Source organism: Coenobita brevimanus, chromosome 59 (assembly GCF_032717465.1).
Source record: "Coenobita brevimanus isolate Jiangsu-jjx chromosome 59, ASM3271746v2, whole genome shotgun sequence".
NCBI lineage: Eukaryota > Metazoa > Arthropoda > Malacostraca > Decapoda > Coenobitidae > Coenobita > Coenobita brevimanus.
In genome coordinates, this window is record NC_137012.1 from 1,851,515 (window position 1) to 1,867,302 (window position 15,788).

A 15,788-nucleotide genomic window follows, 5' to 3' on the forward strand; every position below is an offset into this window, starting at 1 on the left:
AGGGAAAGAAAATTTACAGCAGCAAATAATATTCCACTGGCGTTGGCTGCGGTATGCCCTGCCTAAGTGCTTGCAGTTGAGTTTACTATACCCGCACTCGGAAAGAGATTTAGTGCCGAACTGGTGTGTGTGTGTGTGTGTGTGTGTGTGTGTGTGTGTGTGTGTGTGTGTGTGTGTGTGTGTATTATTTACCCTTCCGTGCAGGCCCCAACTCTCTGGGAAACGATGTCTCAAAAAGCGAAACAAGAATGAGTAGAGTATGGCAGGTAAACATCAACTGGTAAACACAAATTGCATTGACAAAGGTGAGCAACCGTACAAGCCAGCGCGTCTTTTTTTTTTTTTTTTTAAATTTGGGTTCTTTATTTACCATTCAGTACAAGCCCCAACACTCTGGGGAACACTGTCCCTAAAGGCCAAGCAGGGAGGGGTGCATGAGAGAAAAAAGAAAAATCGGTATCTTAGGGCATAGAAGATATATTGAAGTAATTATCATTACAAACACAATAATGAACAAAGACATACAATGGCACATACATGGTACCAAGTTGTTACAGTAATTATCACTGCGTGTTTTGAGATGAGTAAAGTGGTAGCCTGCATAGGTACACACACGTATGTACACCCTCTCAAAATATTTTCGGCACCCTTTGCTCTGATACCCTTTGCAACGATCACTGTTACAGACGGCGTGAATACGTGGTGTGGTTGGTACCTCTGTATCTCTCTCCCTCTCCCACTGGATTTCATCATTAGTCGACGATTTAACACACACCTGCAACACAGGGCCAGAGATAACAACCACGTACCGTAATGCAGGAGCTGATTCAGAATGTCTCGTGTGGTGTGGCATAATGCATCGTGCCATAAGGGTGCCGAAAAATTTTTTATAGCTTGTACATACGTATGCAGAGGGAGGCACCTTTTTTTTTTTTTTTTTTTTTTTTTTTTTTTTTTACCATTCAGTACAAGCCCCAACACTCTGGGGAACACTGCCTCTAAAGGCCAACAGGGAGGGGTGCATGAGGAAAACAAAATCGGTATTAGGGCATAGAAGGTACAGAAGGAATTATCATTACAATCACAATAATGAACAGACATACAATGATACATACATGGGACAAAGTTAAGGCACATCATTTCAAGTTTTATCGTAGTCATTCCTACGCTTCAAGGTATACAGTTTGTGGAAGAGTATGAGAGAAAATGTGCCATTACTTGGGGAAGTAAAGCATATTTCAGGGCGTTCCACTCACATCCTGTCTCACTGCAGCACATGTATTGTAACCTCATCAACTCACATCCTAAAATTTCCCCGGGCCACTTCATGAAATCTGTCTGTTCGGATCTCAGTGACTGTTCGACGTATTCTCGTTGGTGTAATAGATACCGTTGAACTTCATCTTCAGCAATTCATTTTCAGTATCAAACCTTCCTTTCTCTTATATTTGATGTACAGTGCATCAGTGTACTCGTATTATCGACACAGTGTGCATCAGTATCATAGAAGAGGGTTATGAAGACTCACTGTGTAAAATAAATCGCTGAGGAATAGCCGTAATAAAAATCTCTGTGATTTTTTTGCGTTTGGTGCACGTTGCACGTTCTCCCATTTTTATGTACATTTCGTCAATGATACAGTTTTTTATTTTGATTCCAATTTTGAACTTAATTTTTGGGAGAACTTATTTTTTTAAAAGTTAGGGTAGATTAGGTTAAGTTAGTTAATAATACTAATTGGGTTAGTTAATGATAACAAAAAAATATTTAAGGATAAACGAAAAAGATCCAAAATTAGAGTTATGCCGCCTTACGCATTCCATCGATGAACATAAGCATTGGCAGTGGATTGCTCGAGTGGATTTCTTTCAGGAAAGGAACGACATACAATAATTCCATTTTACTTGTAGGGGAAATACTTCGTTTGTAATAGTAAGGTTATTAATCATTCTAACAGCTTTGTTATGAATTTTGTGCAACCTCTTTACATCCATTCCACGTGGGTGAGCAATATTCGAGCTGAGAGAGCACGCAGCGACGGACTTTATCTATCTATCTATCTATAGCCCGACGCCCTAATCCCGCAAAGGGTGGCCACAGACAAAACGCCTCCAAGTCACTCTGTCACCCACCATTTGACTCCCCTCCCCCCAACTCACCCCCCCCTCCCTCATATACAGTACAATATTAATAATCCATTCTTTGAAGCGGTTTTAGCATGTGATCTAACATGAGAGGTCCAGCCGAGGTCATTGTTAAGTGAAACTCGGAGAATTTCAATACTTATAGAGACGAGAATATTAGCAGCACTGAAGGTAATATTTAGGAACCAGGTACGATAACAAAGCATTTAACGATTATTAGGGATCATCTCTAATGACACCTTTAGAGGTATGAGAGATACATTATATAGCAGCTGCAGTGAAAGAGCGCGAGATATTTCTTTGAGGGACATTTTATTTAATACTCTACTACTTACTGTAACGATGTACAACAACTCCCGGCGAAAGTACGAAGACTTGTCCAGATCAAAACACAGCTGGACGATCTCGAGTGCTGACATGAGCTGGGGCTGAATTGTGGAGTGGAATTGTTAAACCAGATGGTCCCTAAAATGGTGCTCCCAACCCGGTATATGCTCTTGTTGGTCGTGCTGGCTGCCCCGGTTGTCAGATGCTGGGACTTGAATGAAATGGAAATGTTTGATCTGGTGGAAGAAATCAACGAAAATTTTTACCAAGTGATGGGAGTCAGTCAGGTAAGTGGAAAGTGTTTATTTATTTATTTATTTTTTTTAGAAAATCGTTTGGTAGTGTTTTTACACTGCCGCATTACGTACTGGACACACCTTACCTGTACATACCTTGCATACTTTACCAGATTAATTCAGTTCACATAAGGATGCCAAGCAGATTGCATTTTTTGATGTCCAAGTGACTCGGAGGATGTGTAGCCAACCTGTACTTGGTACATAGTATGACTCCCTTCAGGTGCTTGCCAAATGGTGTCTCTTACCTTCATAAGCCATTATAGGTACATGTGTAATTCACCGGGTAATTCACCGGGTCGGTCAGGATCACTTGATGGTCGTGATCGTCAGCTTTTACCCTACCAGAAGGGAGCTGAAAGCTCATATAGTCCGATCTAAGGGCAAGGCTGTGACCTTCACACATGCACACACCCATCCCCTTGCTCAAGGGGGACAGTAACCACCCTCTCCATCAGTGAAACTTCGCAACCTGAGCGAGGTGCAAACTCCCGTCCACCAGTTGGCAAGCGGGAACTTTACCACTGCACCAGCGAGGGTGTATGTTTGATGGCATTGTCATACACCAATCATTGGCCATTATCATCAGTCCCGAAGTTTAGGTGCAGTATGAAAAAATCTTACCAGAGCTGAATAAAATCATCTGGCATTAACCTAGTCAGTTTTTGCATTCAGACAACTGTCGAATGCTGGGTTTTCTACTTGCTAACCTAGTTGATATGCTGGTGTCGTGGTGAGATTACAATTTTGTTAAGATTACGTGGTGCTGTTGTGGCCCCTTGTTATTTGGTTGCCTACCCTAACTTAACCAAGTACTGTATGGTATTTTGTGATATTTCCACTTGATTATGACATTACCATGGGTTACAACTAGACATGGACATGATTGTGATTATCAATAAAAAAGTCATAAGCCATGGCAGTGATTATGTAATCTGTCAATCTGTTGCCAGATGCCTTAATCCTGTAAGGGGTGGCCACAAACAAAGCACCTCCATGTCACCCTGTACCCTGCCATTTCACAGCCCTGCTCCCAGCTCACATATACCTCTCCACTCCATCCCTCCATCTTATCCTTGGCCTCTCCCTCCACCTCACTCACATACACTCTCCTCATCAGTCTCTTGCTCTCCATCCTGTCCACATGACCAAAATGCCTCAGTGTGTTTCTTCTAATGCCCCCTATCACATCCACATCCACACCACAATGCTCCTTCACTTCCTCATTTGTCAGTCTTTCTCTCCATGTAACTTAACCCCCTGGGGGTAGGGGGGTTTTCAAGAATACTCCCCCAGTATCCCTGCTTGTCGTAAAAGGCGACTAAAAGGGTTGGCGGAGGGTTAGTGCCCCTCCCCGGAAAACAACTAACTAAAAAAACAAACAAGAAGCCTCGGACAAGGACTGACCAAACGTTGACGACCCAGGACCGGACAAAGGACTTGGTAATGAGTACATGGAATGTAAGAGGAGCGAATGATGAGGTGAAAGAGAGAGAGATTGTCCAGGTGCTTGAGGATGCGAAAGTGGATGTATGTGGAATAACTGAAACAAAATGGAGAGGAGAAAGTGTGAGAGAATGGGAGTATGGATGGGGTATATGTGCAGGAGTAGATGAGAATGAGAGGGCAAAGGAAGGAGTGTGTATAGTTGTGAGTAAAAGATGGAAGAAGAGCATAAGACAGTATGGATCAGTTGGGTCAAGGATTGTGTGGGTAAAGTTGAAAGTTGGAATACAAATGTGGGCGATTGTGTGTGTGTATGCGCCAACGCAAGATCGTGCTAGAAGAGTGAGAGAAGAGTTCTGGACAAATGTGGAAGTGTGCATGGAAAAGTTTGGAAGGAGTGAGAGAGTGTTTTTGATTGGTGATATGAATGGTAAAGTTGGTAATGTGAAGGTGGATGGAATAGTTGGTGAGTGGGGTGTGCCTGCTGAGATAGATGAGAATGGGAGTGCGCTAGTGGACATTTGTGCTGGGAGGGGTTGGTAATAGCCAATACCCTCTTCAGGCATAAAATGATCCACAGGTATACATGGCGAGTGATGAGAAGGGTGGGTGGTGAACTGAATGAAAGGAAGGCAATGATTGATTATGTGTGTGTGGATGAAAGGATGCGAAGATGTGTAAAGGATGCAAGAGTGTATAGAGGTTGGGGGAGTGGACTTTCTGACCACTACTTGGTGGTGGCCAGAATTAGGTTGCAAGTAAGATGGAGGAATAGAAGAAGGGAAAGACGAGAGGAAGGAGTAGTTGCAAGGAGAGTGGAAAGGTTACAAGAGGATGAGAAAAAGGCAGAGTATAAGAGAGAAGTGGAGGAACGATTGGGCAAATATGAATTGGAGCAGATGGGAGACGTGGAAGGTGTGTGTAAGATATTTACAGAAGAAATATGTGCAGCATGTGATGTGGTGTGTGGAAGGAAGAGAAGACGGAGGGGGGTGCAAGGAACAGCGTGGTGGACTGAAGAGGTGAAACAGGCTGTGGCACAAAAGAAGAAAGCATACAATGAATGGATGAGAAATAGGGGCGTGGAAGAAGTTGAGAGGCGGAAGAGAGAGTTATATGTGGAAAGGAAGAGAGAGGTGAAAAGATTAGTAAGAGAGAGTAAGAAGAGAGTGGATGAGGAATTTGGAAGGAATTTGAGTGTAAAGTGGAGGGACTGTAAGAAAATGTTCTGGAGAGAAGTGAAAAGAGTAAGACAGGGTGGAAGTGAAGTTAGCAGGGGAGTGAAAGATAAAAATGGTAGATTACTAGTGGAGAAGGGAGAAAAAGTGAGCAGATGGAGAGAACACTTTAAGGAATTGTTGAACGTGGAGGATGGAAGTAATGCGAGTATAAGTGGCTGGGGAATGGCTGGGAGAAGGAGGGAGGTGAGAAGACAGGAAGAAATCAGTAGGATGGAAGTTGTGGAAGCAATGAAGAAAGTTAAATCGGGGAAAGCCCCAGGAATTGATGGAGTGTGTGGTGAAATGCTGAAGCATGGGGGAGAGATAGTAGTAGAATGGATGTGGAAGATGTGCAGATTGGCCTGGGAGGAAGGTAGAGTCCCAGAGGATTGGAAGTCAGGTATAATTATTCCCTTGTACAAAGGAAAAGGGGAAAAAGAAGTGTGTGGTAATCATAGGGGCATTTGTCTTCTTAGTATAATAGGAAAAGTGTATGGTAGGTTACTTATAGACAGAGTTAGAGAAAGAACAGAGAAATTAGTTGGAGAAGAACAGGGAGGCTTTAGGAAGGGAAGAGGTTGTGTAGATCAGATATTCATTCTTAGATCTTTAGTGGAAAAGTTTCTAGAGAAGGGAAAGAAGTTGTATGCGGCTTTCATGGATTTGGAGAAAGCATATGACAGGGTGGATAGACAAGGATTGTGGAAAGTGTTAAGAATATATGGAGTAGATGGGAAGTTGTTGAATGCTGTGAAGAGTATGTACGATGGTGCGAAGGCTGCAGTGCGTGTGGATGGTGAACTAAGTGAATTTTTCTCTGTGAAAGTTGGTTTGAAACAGGGATGTGTCATGTCTCCATGGTTGTTCAATCTGTACATGGATGGGGTAATAAAAGAGGTACAAGGTAGGGTAGTGGATGTTGGAGTGGCCCTGGTGAGAGAGGATAGTGTTTGGAAACTCCCTGTACTGTTGTTTGCAGATGATACTGTGTTGTTGAGTGAAGACGAAGGGGAGCTGCAAGGCTTGGTGGATGAGTTTGAGAGAGTGTGTAAGAAACGGAACCTAAAGGTGAATGTAGAGAAGAGTAAAGTGATGGTCTTTGAGAGAGGTGAAGTCAGTGAATGTACAGCGAGGTTGGATGGTGAGGAATTGGAAAATGTGAGTACGTTTAAGTATTTGGGTAGTGTGATGAGTAAGGATGGAGGTTTGGAGGGTGAAGTGCTTGAAAGGGTACAGCAGGGAAGAAAGGTTGCTGGTTCCTTAAAAGCAGTGATAAGAAACAGGGAAGTGAGCATGGAAGTAAAAAAGTTACTACATGACAGTATTGTGATACCAACTCTAACGTACGGAAGTGAAGCTTGGACATTGTTGGAAGGACACAAGTCAAGAGTGAGAGCAGTGGAAATGAGTTATTTAAGAGGAGCCTGTGGAGTCACGTGGAGAGACAGGCTGACGAATGAGGATATAAAGGAGCGTTGTGGTGTGGATGTGGATGTGATAGGAAGCGTTGTGAGGAACACACTGAGGTGGTTTGGCCATGTGGAGAGGATGGAGGGTGAAAGATTGACGAAGAGAGTGTATGTGAGTGAGGTGGAGGGTGGAAGAGGGAGGGGGAGACCGAGGATGAGATGGAGGGATGGGGTGGAGAGGTATATGAGAGAGGGGGGTGTGAGTTGGGAGCAGGGCTGTGAAATGGCGGGGGACAGGGCGACTTGGAGGAGATTTGTTTGTGGCCACCCCAAACGGGATTGAGGCGTCTGGCAATAGATAGATAGATAGATAGTAAAACCTAACCTAACCTAACCTCTTTTATACTAACCAAATTAATTTTATGCTAATCTCACCAAACTTATCCTAATCTATCCCTTGTGTGATCATATTTTCTTTCTGTATTTGATGGATACGTGCTCCCTACGTGTCAACAAGTGGGTTGGTGGAAGGTTAGTGCCCCTCCCCGTGAAACAAATAACTCAAGAGTTAAATGGCCACCCCTTACGGGATTATGGCGTCTGGCAGTAGATAGATAGATAGATTTGATGGATCCCCATCATACAGTCCATTTGCTTCATACGCAAGAGTTTGGTTGGTAGAAAGCCTCACTCTGTAGAAATTTCTTGCTTTACAAATAATATACCTCATGAGCAAAATTCTAATTGGTGAGGTGGCAGCCTCAAAAGCCACCCCTTTGGTCCCTAGTTTGTCATTTTGCCTATGTATTATGGGATATTAAACACATGTACACATAAGAAGCATAACCCTCACAGTAATCCTGTACCATAAAACCTGTACAGGAAGGGCTTAGTTGACACTCAGAGATGGATTTCCAAGGCAGGGCGAGGCAGTTACGGTGCCCCGGCCCCATTACCCTCCACACCACCTGGCTTCATCACTCCACCACTGGCATCAACACATTCCACATCAGTCATGAACCCCTCAAAGTCCAAGGCAGACATAACAGATGCATAATCATTATCGTCCTCAGCTGATGTTGAAGGCACTGGATCCTGTTGCAGTGGTGGAGTAAAGGTGGTGATCAGAGTCTGATGCCTTTGGTTTACTTCCTCGGCATGCATGTCTCGATAGTAACAGAGGCTGCTTTCTGCGGCATCCAGAATCTCTTGAGCTCTCACTTTACAGGTTTCGTTCATTGTCATTTGATCTTTAACCCCTAAGTGCCGGGTGATGGTTATATGCATCCCCTCCAAAGGGTGGGGATAGCTTCCCAGCACCTGAGGCAAGCATACTTCAGTCACATATGTGACTGTGCCAGGTGTAGGACAATGTTTTCTTATGTCTCTTGTCTAATTTTGTTCCTGCCTTACATGGACCCTTGGATCATTGGCCCCTCCCAAGCCTCTTTCCAAGAATACTAGTAAAGGGCTCAGTGATAGTGCCTTAAGGCATGCCTTGGATGCAACAGTGTCTAGTTTATCTGGTAGTGGAGTAAGTTATCACGCTAAGAACAAAGTCATAGTCAGTGTCACGGGCAGACGCATGGACGTCCTGCTCTCACGCCACTCTTGTGGTGAAAATGAGTTCTCTTCCTCACCTAATTACTCATCAACGCAACGACCTAGAGACCTGGGGATATTTTCATCCGCAAGAGGAGGAGTTGTTGAGTAAATTGGTCATTCATTTGTTTCCCTAAGTGCTATACTTTCTGAAATATTAAAGTTCGAAAACAAACAGTTTTCAGCTGTCTCCGAAAAATTGCTTGTAGTGAGGTGACGACTTTGGTAAATATTGCCCGGCGTTTGAGGGTTAAATTCATCAAAGGCAGCCAGGATTTTGCCGACATTTCAGATTGGTAGATCCTTACTATCCATGACCATGACTTGTGATGGTGATACAGGTCACTTCCTTGCGTACTTGACAAGGGTTGGTCACGCCCTGTGGCATAACACCAGATTCGACTCAATTTGCTGCCCTGACTTCGTGTTTTCAAAACCAACTTGTGCGCTACTGATTTTTTTTTCACCCTCCATTCCCCATCGCGCTCTAGGCATTTCATGTCGTTAAAACCCATGTATTAAGCATCCATTGGATATGTACTCCTGTACACCTTTACAAAGTCACTGAATCAGTTCAAAAGGAGTTATTTTTTTATTATTTTTTTTTATTTTTAAGAGGTGGTCCTATGTTTCCTTTAGGATTACCCATAGTTTTTATACAGTCCATTGTATTTGTCCAGTACATTAATTTGACTTCAGCTCTCCTACAAACTTTCCTCAAGTCCCACATGGAGATTATCTGTGCATTTGCACCTACATACAGTCTATCCTTGTCTAACACGGTTTTCGCTAACATGAAAATGATCTGACACAGTACAGTTTTCCAGAAGCACTATTGCTTCTAACATGGCCATTAATGAAGCTAACACTGTTATTTGAACTGGGTGGGTGGTGATGAGATGAATCATGGGAGCGTTGCCTTGCCTACGGGGGTCATCTACCTCCCAGCCAATCACCCTTCAGCATTCTCTCTTTTGAACTACCCAGCCAATCAGGACACTTTGCTCCCACCTGCCTCCCCACTCTGCCTGATGATGTGAGAAGTGTTGCAAGTGCTATTGACTTTGAAGGATTTTAACCAGTGTTCTCCCCTCTTCTTCCTCCTCGGCATAGTGTATCTCCTCCTGTCCTCCCATAAGGTAAATAAGATGTGGCATTTAACTGTAACATAACTTCTATAATTTTTTTAACCATATTAACGCTTTCTAGTAGGTTAAAATTGGGGGGTATAACAAAAATTTTGCACCACAAGGAGGGGGGGAAAGTGGACTTTGAGCAGGGGTGCGGAAGGAATCAGGGTTTCAAGAGTCCCTGTAACACGAAATTTCTCTAACACGGTAGGGGTGCGAAAGCAATTAACTGTGTTAGACAAGGACAGACTGTAGATTGTTATGTTATCATTGGTCTGTGAGTGAAGTACACAGTATACCGGTAGTTAGAGATTCAACTTTTGGTTAGTTTTTTACATACGGGTATCAGTTGTGAAATCTGGACTGGCCTACAAATTTACCCTAAATTTAGCTAATATTGTATACATAACCTATAGAATGCGATTGGGTAATGTAGATTGATTATGGCAATGTGCTAGAACACCCAGTTATGTACTGTTTCAGCGAAAACTTCATTGTTGTTTTTATTCAGTTTTGAATTTTTTAAAATTTCTTGGAGAATTATAGTTAGTAGAATGTGAGATGTATCTAGCTGTTGGTAAAAGGAAATCTAGATAGATGTATGGTAGCAGAAAGAAGTTCCTTGTGCAGTACCAGTATTCACATTGAAGAAATGTCAACTCATTTCTTAATAATTAGCAGTGAAAGGGAAATTGTGAATATCTGACAATATTTATTGATGTATCCAGCATTTATTTATGTATTTATTTTTTAGATGTTTCTTTATATGTGGTCATTTTATTTTCCAGGATGCAACACTTCCTGAAATCAAGAAGGCATACCGCAGACTCTCTCTGCAGCTACACCCAGATAAAAATGATGCTGAGGATGCTGAAGTAAAATTTAGACAGGTGAGATGAGTGTCATCTTAAATTCCAGGACCAACTTGCCTAGCCCCGAGCTCCTACGCTCCTCACGGAGCAACTTAGGATTGGATGATGGATGGATGGATGGATGTGAGATGAGTGTCAACCAGGCATTATCATGAAAAAGTGAAATTACCAGTATGCAGAAGATTTATGTTACTTTCTTTTTTTTCTTGATAAGGTACATTTTGGTATTGTTTTAAAAATGCATAGCTATCATTCACTTTTTAAAAACTGTTAACTAAGTTACAGTAGTGCAAATCTTCATGCATTTCATCAGACTAGAGTACAGTATGTACAATCCACTCATGATTCTTGTCATCAGCAGAACAGGAGAGAGCCACATTAATGCTCCTTGATGTCCTTTGGAATGTAAATCAAGTACAGCTTCCCCTCTTTCTCTCCTTCTTCCAAGTTGTATGAGCTTGGCTGCTTATAACAAAGGGGTGGGTTCTATACCAGTAACTATTATGGTTTTGTGAGCACTGTGCTGTATGTGGGAATATGACAACCTCAGTACTTTTGGTGTGAGCAGCCTCTTAACTCTCGACTGCAAGTTCACGGTAAGGCCACATTCACACTAAATGCCTGCTGGTGTGGACAGGAGTTTTGCGTTACTGTAACCTGTACCAGTGAGCCCAATGGAAGCGGGCAGTTATGAGCGAGCAACTTAATTGATTACAACAATGTAGACCTTCCACTTGCAACCACCCGTGCCAGGAAACATTTGGTGTGGACACAGCGTAAGGGAAACTGGAACAAGGACTTATTTTCTTACTCATGTCTCAAGAAAAGTTAAAGTGGTACATTTTAGGCGATTTGTTTGTGGCCACCCCATATGGGATTGAGGCATCTGGCAGTAGGTAGATAGATGGTATTTTATTAAGATCTCATGGGAGAATTTGGCTACATCAGTCTTTGGTGTAGAATACTTATGGTAGAAAATAACCCTGTGTTATTTATTTATTTTTTGTTAGCTGTCTCACCACTCACTGTACTGCCACCCCCGATGTTTTCCATATTTTACCCGTCATATCAGTTGCAAATGCATCCTTTATCAAGCAACATAACTTATCATCATACTGCATCAGTGTTTTCAGTTTTATCCCAGCATATCAGATTTTTTACTTTACCACCTCTGCCTTATTGTTTATGACAGAACTGTAGTACTGTGCATTGCTTTGGTTTGTTTTTCCTAATTTAGAACTGCATTTTCAAGAGTGGTAACTCAGAATGAAGTGCTGGTAAATGAAGAGATGAGTTGATGAGGGGGTTCAAAGACCTTACTGAAGTTGCTGAAAGATAAGTACCAGTAAGTGTGCCAAAGAGTGGCATAGGGAAGGAAGGTGGTATTACTGTGAAGGTTTTGAAGAAGACAGATGACTTAGCTTGGAGGCTCCAAGAGGATTGCATGAGGTTATGTTGGTGCTCATATTAATGTACTGTACAATGTATTTGTGATAAAGCATGTTCAGATGAATATACTTTTTACCAGTTCCAACCCTAAATCATAATCGTGCCCAACAGCTAGTTGCCATCTATGATGTACTAAAAGATGAGGGTCGCCGAGCAAGCTACAATCGAGTGCTGGTGGAAGGTCTACCTGACTGGCGCTCCCCAATCTACTACTACCGAAGAGCCCGCAAGATGTCCCTGTTGGAGATCACCATTATCCTGACAGTAGTGATCTCTGTGACTCAGTACCTCATGGCATGGGGCTCCTATATTGACAAGAAGCACTGCATGGTGAGTTCTGTTTGTACACCTGGATCTCCCTTTTTTGCCTAAATCAGGCAATAGAAAGATGGGAGATAGTTATAATGAGTGTTTCCATGACATGCTTTAATATTCTGGATTGAAATGTTGAATAAATCTTATTCCAGGTTGTAGAAGGTTGGCTTTTCCTGGGAAGTACTGTCATAATATTAGTGTGTGGCAACAACCTTGGTATCAAGGTACACTAACATTGCACTTATTCATGAAATTCATTCATAAATAAATTTTCAGTGCTTAAACTGAGACTCCCACATTATTACGCATCTGGGATGTCTTTTTTTTTTTTTCCCTAGCAGTTTTGGGAAGTAATCAGCTGGTTTTGGAACATGCTTTAGCTTCCAGTCAATGATCTTCTAAGCTGTACATCTAACCCTATCCACTCATACGCTGACGACTCCACCCTTCACCTTTCCATTCGGTTCCCGCAACGCTCATCTCAACAGTTACTTCAACAAGCAAGGGATGAGGCTGTGGCACACCTAATGTCTGATTTGGCTCGTATCTCTGACTGGGGTAAAAATAATATGGTTGTCTTTAATGCATCTAAGACTCAGTTCTTACACCTATCAACCCGACAAAATCTTCCACAGGTATACCCACTAATGTTTAATAATATTCAGCTTAATCCTGCATCATCCTTGAACATGCTTGGGGTTTCATTTACTCGGGACTTATCTTGGAAAGATCATATTACATCTCTTGTAAAATCTGCTTCCAAGAGATTGGGTGTGCTAAGCCGACTCCGCTCTTTCTTTACCCCTGCACAATTGTTGACTCTATACAGGGGTTTTATCCGCCCCTGTGTGAGTACAACTCTCATGTGTGGGGAGGCTCCCCACATACAGCTCTTCTCAATAGGGTGGAGTCAAAGGCTTTTCGTCTCATTAACTCTCCTCCTCTTACTGACTCCCTTCAACCTCTGTCTCTTCGCCGCACTGTTGCATCTTTATCTCTTTTCTATCGCTACTTTAATGATCACTGCTCCTCTGAACTGTCTGCTTGCATTCCTCCACCTCTACGACGGGCGCGTAGCACCCGTCTGGCAGCAAACTCTCATCCTTTTTCTGTCCAACTCTCTAATGCAAGAGTTAACCGTTACTCCCAGTCTTTCATTTATGCAACAGGTCAGCTCTGGAACTGTCTCCCTCTGTGTGTATTTCCTGCTGCCTATGATCTCCAGTCTTTCAAACGCAGTGTGTCCAGGCATCTCAAAATGATTGGATCTTGAATTTGGCTCTATATTGTATTTTGTTTTTCTCTTGGAGGGAACTGTTACTGCGGGCTCATGGCCTTTGGTTCCTTCTTCCTCGCATAAAAAAAAAAAAAAAAAAAAAAAAATGGAAGTATGGTGTCGTTTGATTTGAAGTTGAGAGAGTGAAGGTAGGCTGTGCTGTTTATACTCTGTGGTCATTCCTTGTATGAAGTAATATTCTTCCCTTGAAAATACTTGCACAATACTGAACTGTGTAAATGAATCTTCCTAATGGAAAAAATTATATGTATCCTATTCCTCGCCACATCTCACTGGGAAATATGCAACTTCTTATCTTGACCTGTTCTCTCCAGAGTTAATAGTTCTACTGACAGTCAGACACATGTGGAGCACATGGAAGTATAAGGCTTTATTTTGTGGTTGTTGTTGTTGTTACGCCAGGCTTATCTGAATGTGAGCCTGGTGAACTGCAGGCAATAGTTGCCTTTCTGCTGTGGCTCACTGTCCTCCATTTGGGAGTGGAGATGGAGTTGGGATATCAGTGCCACAGTGTGAAGACATCCCTCACAAGCACCTAATCATAGCACAAACAGATAGATGTTAATTCCCAAAACGTGAAGATGTCTCTCTCCTGAGCTAAATAATATAGCCTATCATTAGCCCGAGTAAAATATAAAAGATGTCCTTGGGACACAGCGATTAAAATACTGGTAGGAAGTCAATATGAGGACCTTACTGCTGTGTTTTGATTCTCCATGGCCATGTGAACTCCACCTTGCACCATTTCCAATAAAAAAGTATTGTGTGCAACACACACCACTTGTCCCTTATATAATTCATGTGTTCCCAGGTGTTGCTGAAGTTTTTCCGCGGTATAGTATGTAAAACCATTCTGCAATTGACCTGGCATGTTTGGGAAATTTATTATGTATTGCTCAAACATGTAGTGTAAGTGGTTAATGGATTTGGAGTTATTAATCATTATTGTTCTAGTGGAGAAGGGAGAAGAAATGAGCAGATGGAGAGAACACTTTAAGGAACTGGTAAACATAGAGAATGAAAGTAACGCGAGTATAAGTAGCTGGGAAATGGCTGGGAGAAGGAGGGAGGTGAGAAGACAGGAAGAAATCAGTAGGATGGAAGGAGCAGTGAAGAAAGTCAATTTGGGGAAAGCTCCAGGAATTGATGGAGTGTTTGGTGAAATGGTGAAGCGTTTGAGAGAGATAGTAGTAGAATGGATATGGAAGATGTGCAGATTGCCCTGGGAGGAAGGTAGAGTCCCAGAGGATTGAAAGTCTATCTATCTATCTATCTGACAGAAATGTGATACCAACTCTACTGTATGGAATTGAAGCTTGGACCTTGGTGGAGGGACTGAAGTCAAGAGTGAGAGCATTGGAAATGAGTTATTTGAGAGGAGCATGTGGAGTCACATGGCGAGACAGACTGACAGATGAGGATGTGAAGGAGCATTGTGATGTGGATGTGATAGGAACCGTTAGGAGAAACACACTGAGGTGGTTTGGCCATGCGGAGAGGATGGAGAGTGAGAGACTGACAAGAAGAGTGTATGTGAGTGAGGTGCAGGGGGGGAGAGGGAGGGGGAGGCCAAGGATGAGATGGAGGAATGGAGTGGAGAGTTATATGAGAGAGGGGCATGTGAGCTGGGAGCAGGGCACTGAAATGGCGAGGGACAGGGCGACATGGAGGCGGTTTGTTTGTGACCACCCCTTACGGGATTACAGTGTCTGTCAATAGATAGATAGATAGGTCTTCAGTGGAAAAGTTTCTAGAGACAGGAAAGACGTTGTATGCGGCCCTCATGGATTTGGAGAAAGAATTTGACCGAGTGGATAGATGCAGAATGGGGAAAATATTAAGAGTGTGTGGAGTAGTTGGGAAGTTGTTGAATACTGTGAACAGTATGTATCAGGATGCCAAGGCTGCAGTGAATGTGGATGGTGAAAATGAGTGAATTATTCTATCTGAATGTTAGATTGAAACAGGGATGTGTCATGTCTCCATGGTTGTTCAAACTGTACATGGATAGGGTTATAAAAGAGGTACCACACAGTGCAGTGGATGTTGCAGTGGCTCCAGTGAGAGAGAGCAGTGTTTGAAAAATTCCTGTACTGTTCTTTCCAGATGATACTGTATTGTTAAGTGAAGACGAAGGGGAACTGCAAGTCTTGGTGAATGAGTTTGGGAGATTGTGTAAGAATTGGAATTTAAAGGTGAATGTAAGGAAGAGTAAAGTTATGGTCTTTGATAGAAATTAAGTCACTGAATGTATGGTGAGGTTGGATGATGAGAAAATGGA

The 15,788-nt window shown here is 42.6% G+C and overlaps 1 protein-coding gene across 1 annotated transcript in view; it reads left to right on the forward strand.

Moving 5' to 3' along the window:
• Positions 1–2,554: 2,554 nt before the first annotated feature.
• The window catches only part of LOC145402859 (uncharacterized protein F54F2.9), a 98,580-nt gene continuing 85,346 nt past the window's right edge, over positions 2,555–15,788 (forward strand). The window contains exons 1-3 of the mRNA XM_080274767.1: positions 2,555–2,758; positions 10,363–10,464; positions 12,007–12,225. Of these exons, the coding sequence (XP_080130893.1) occupies positions 2,603–2,758; positions 10,363–10,464; positions 12,007–12,225 (477 nt within the window). The 5' untranslated portion in view covers positions 2,555–2,602. The remainder of the gene's footprint in view (positions 2,759–10,362; positions 10,465–12,006; positions 12,226–15,788) is intronic.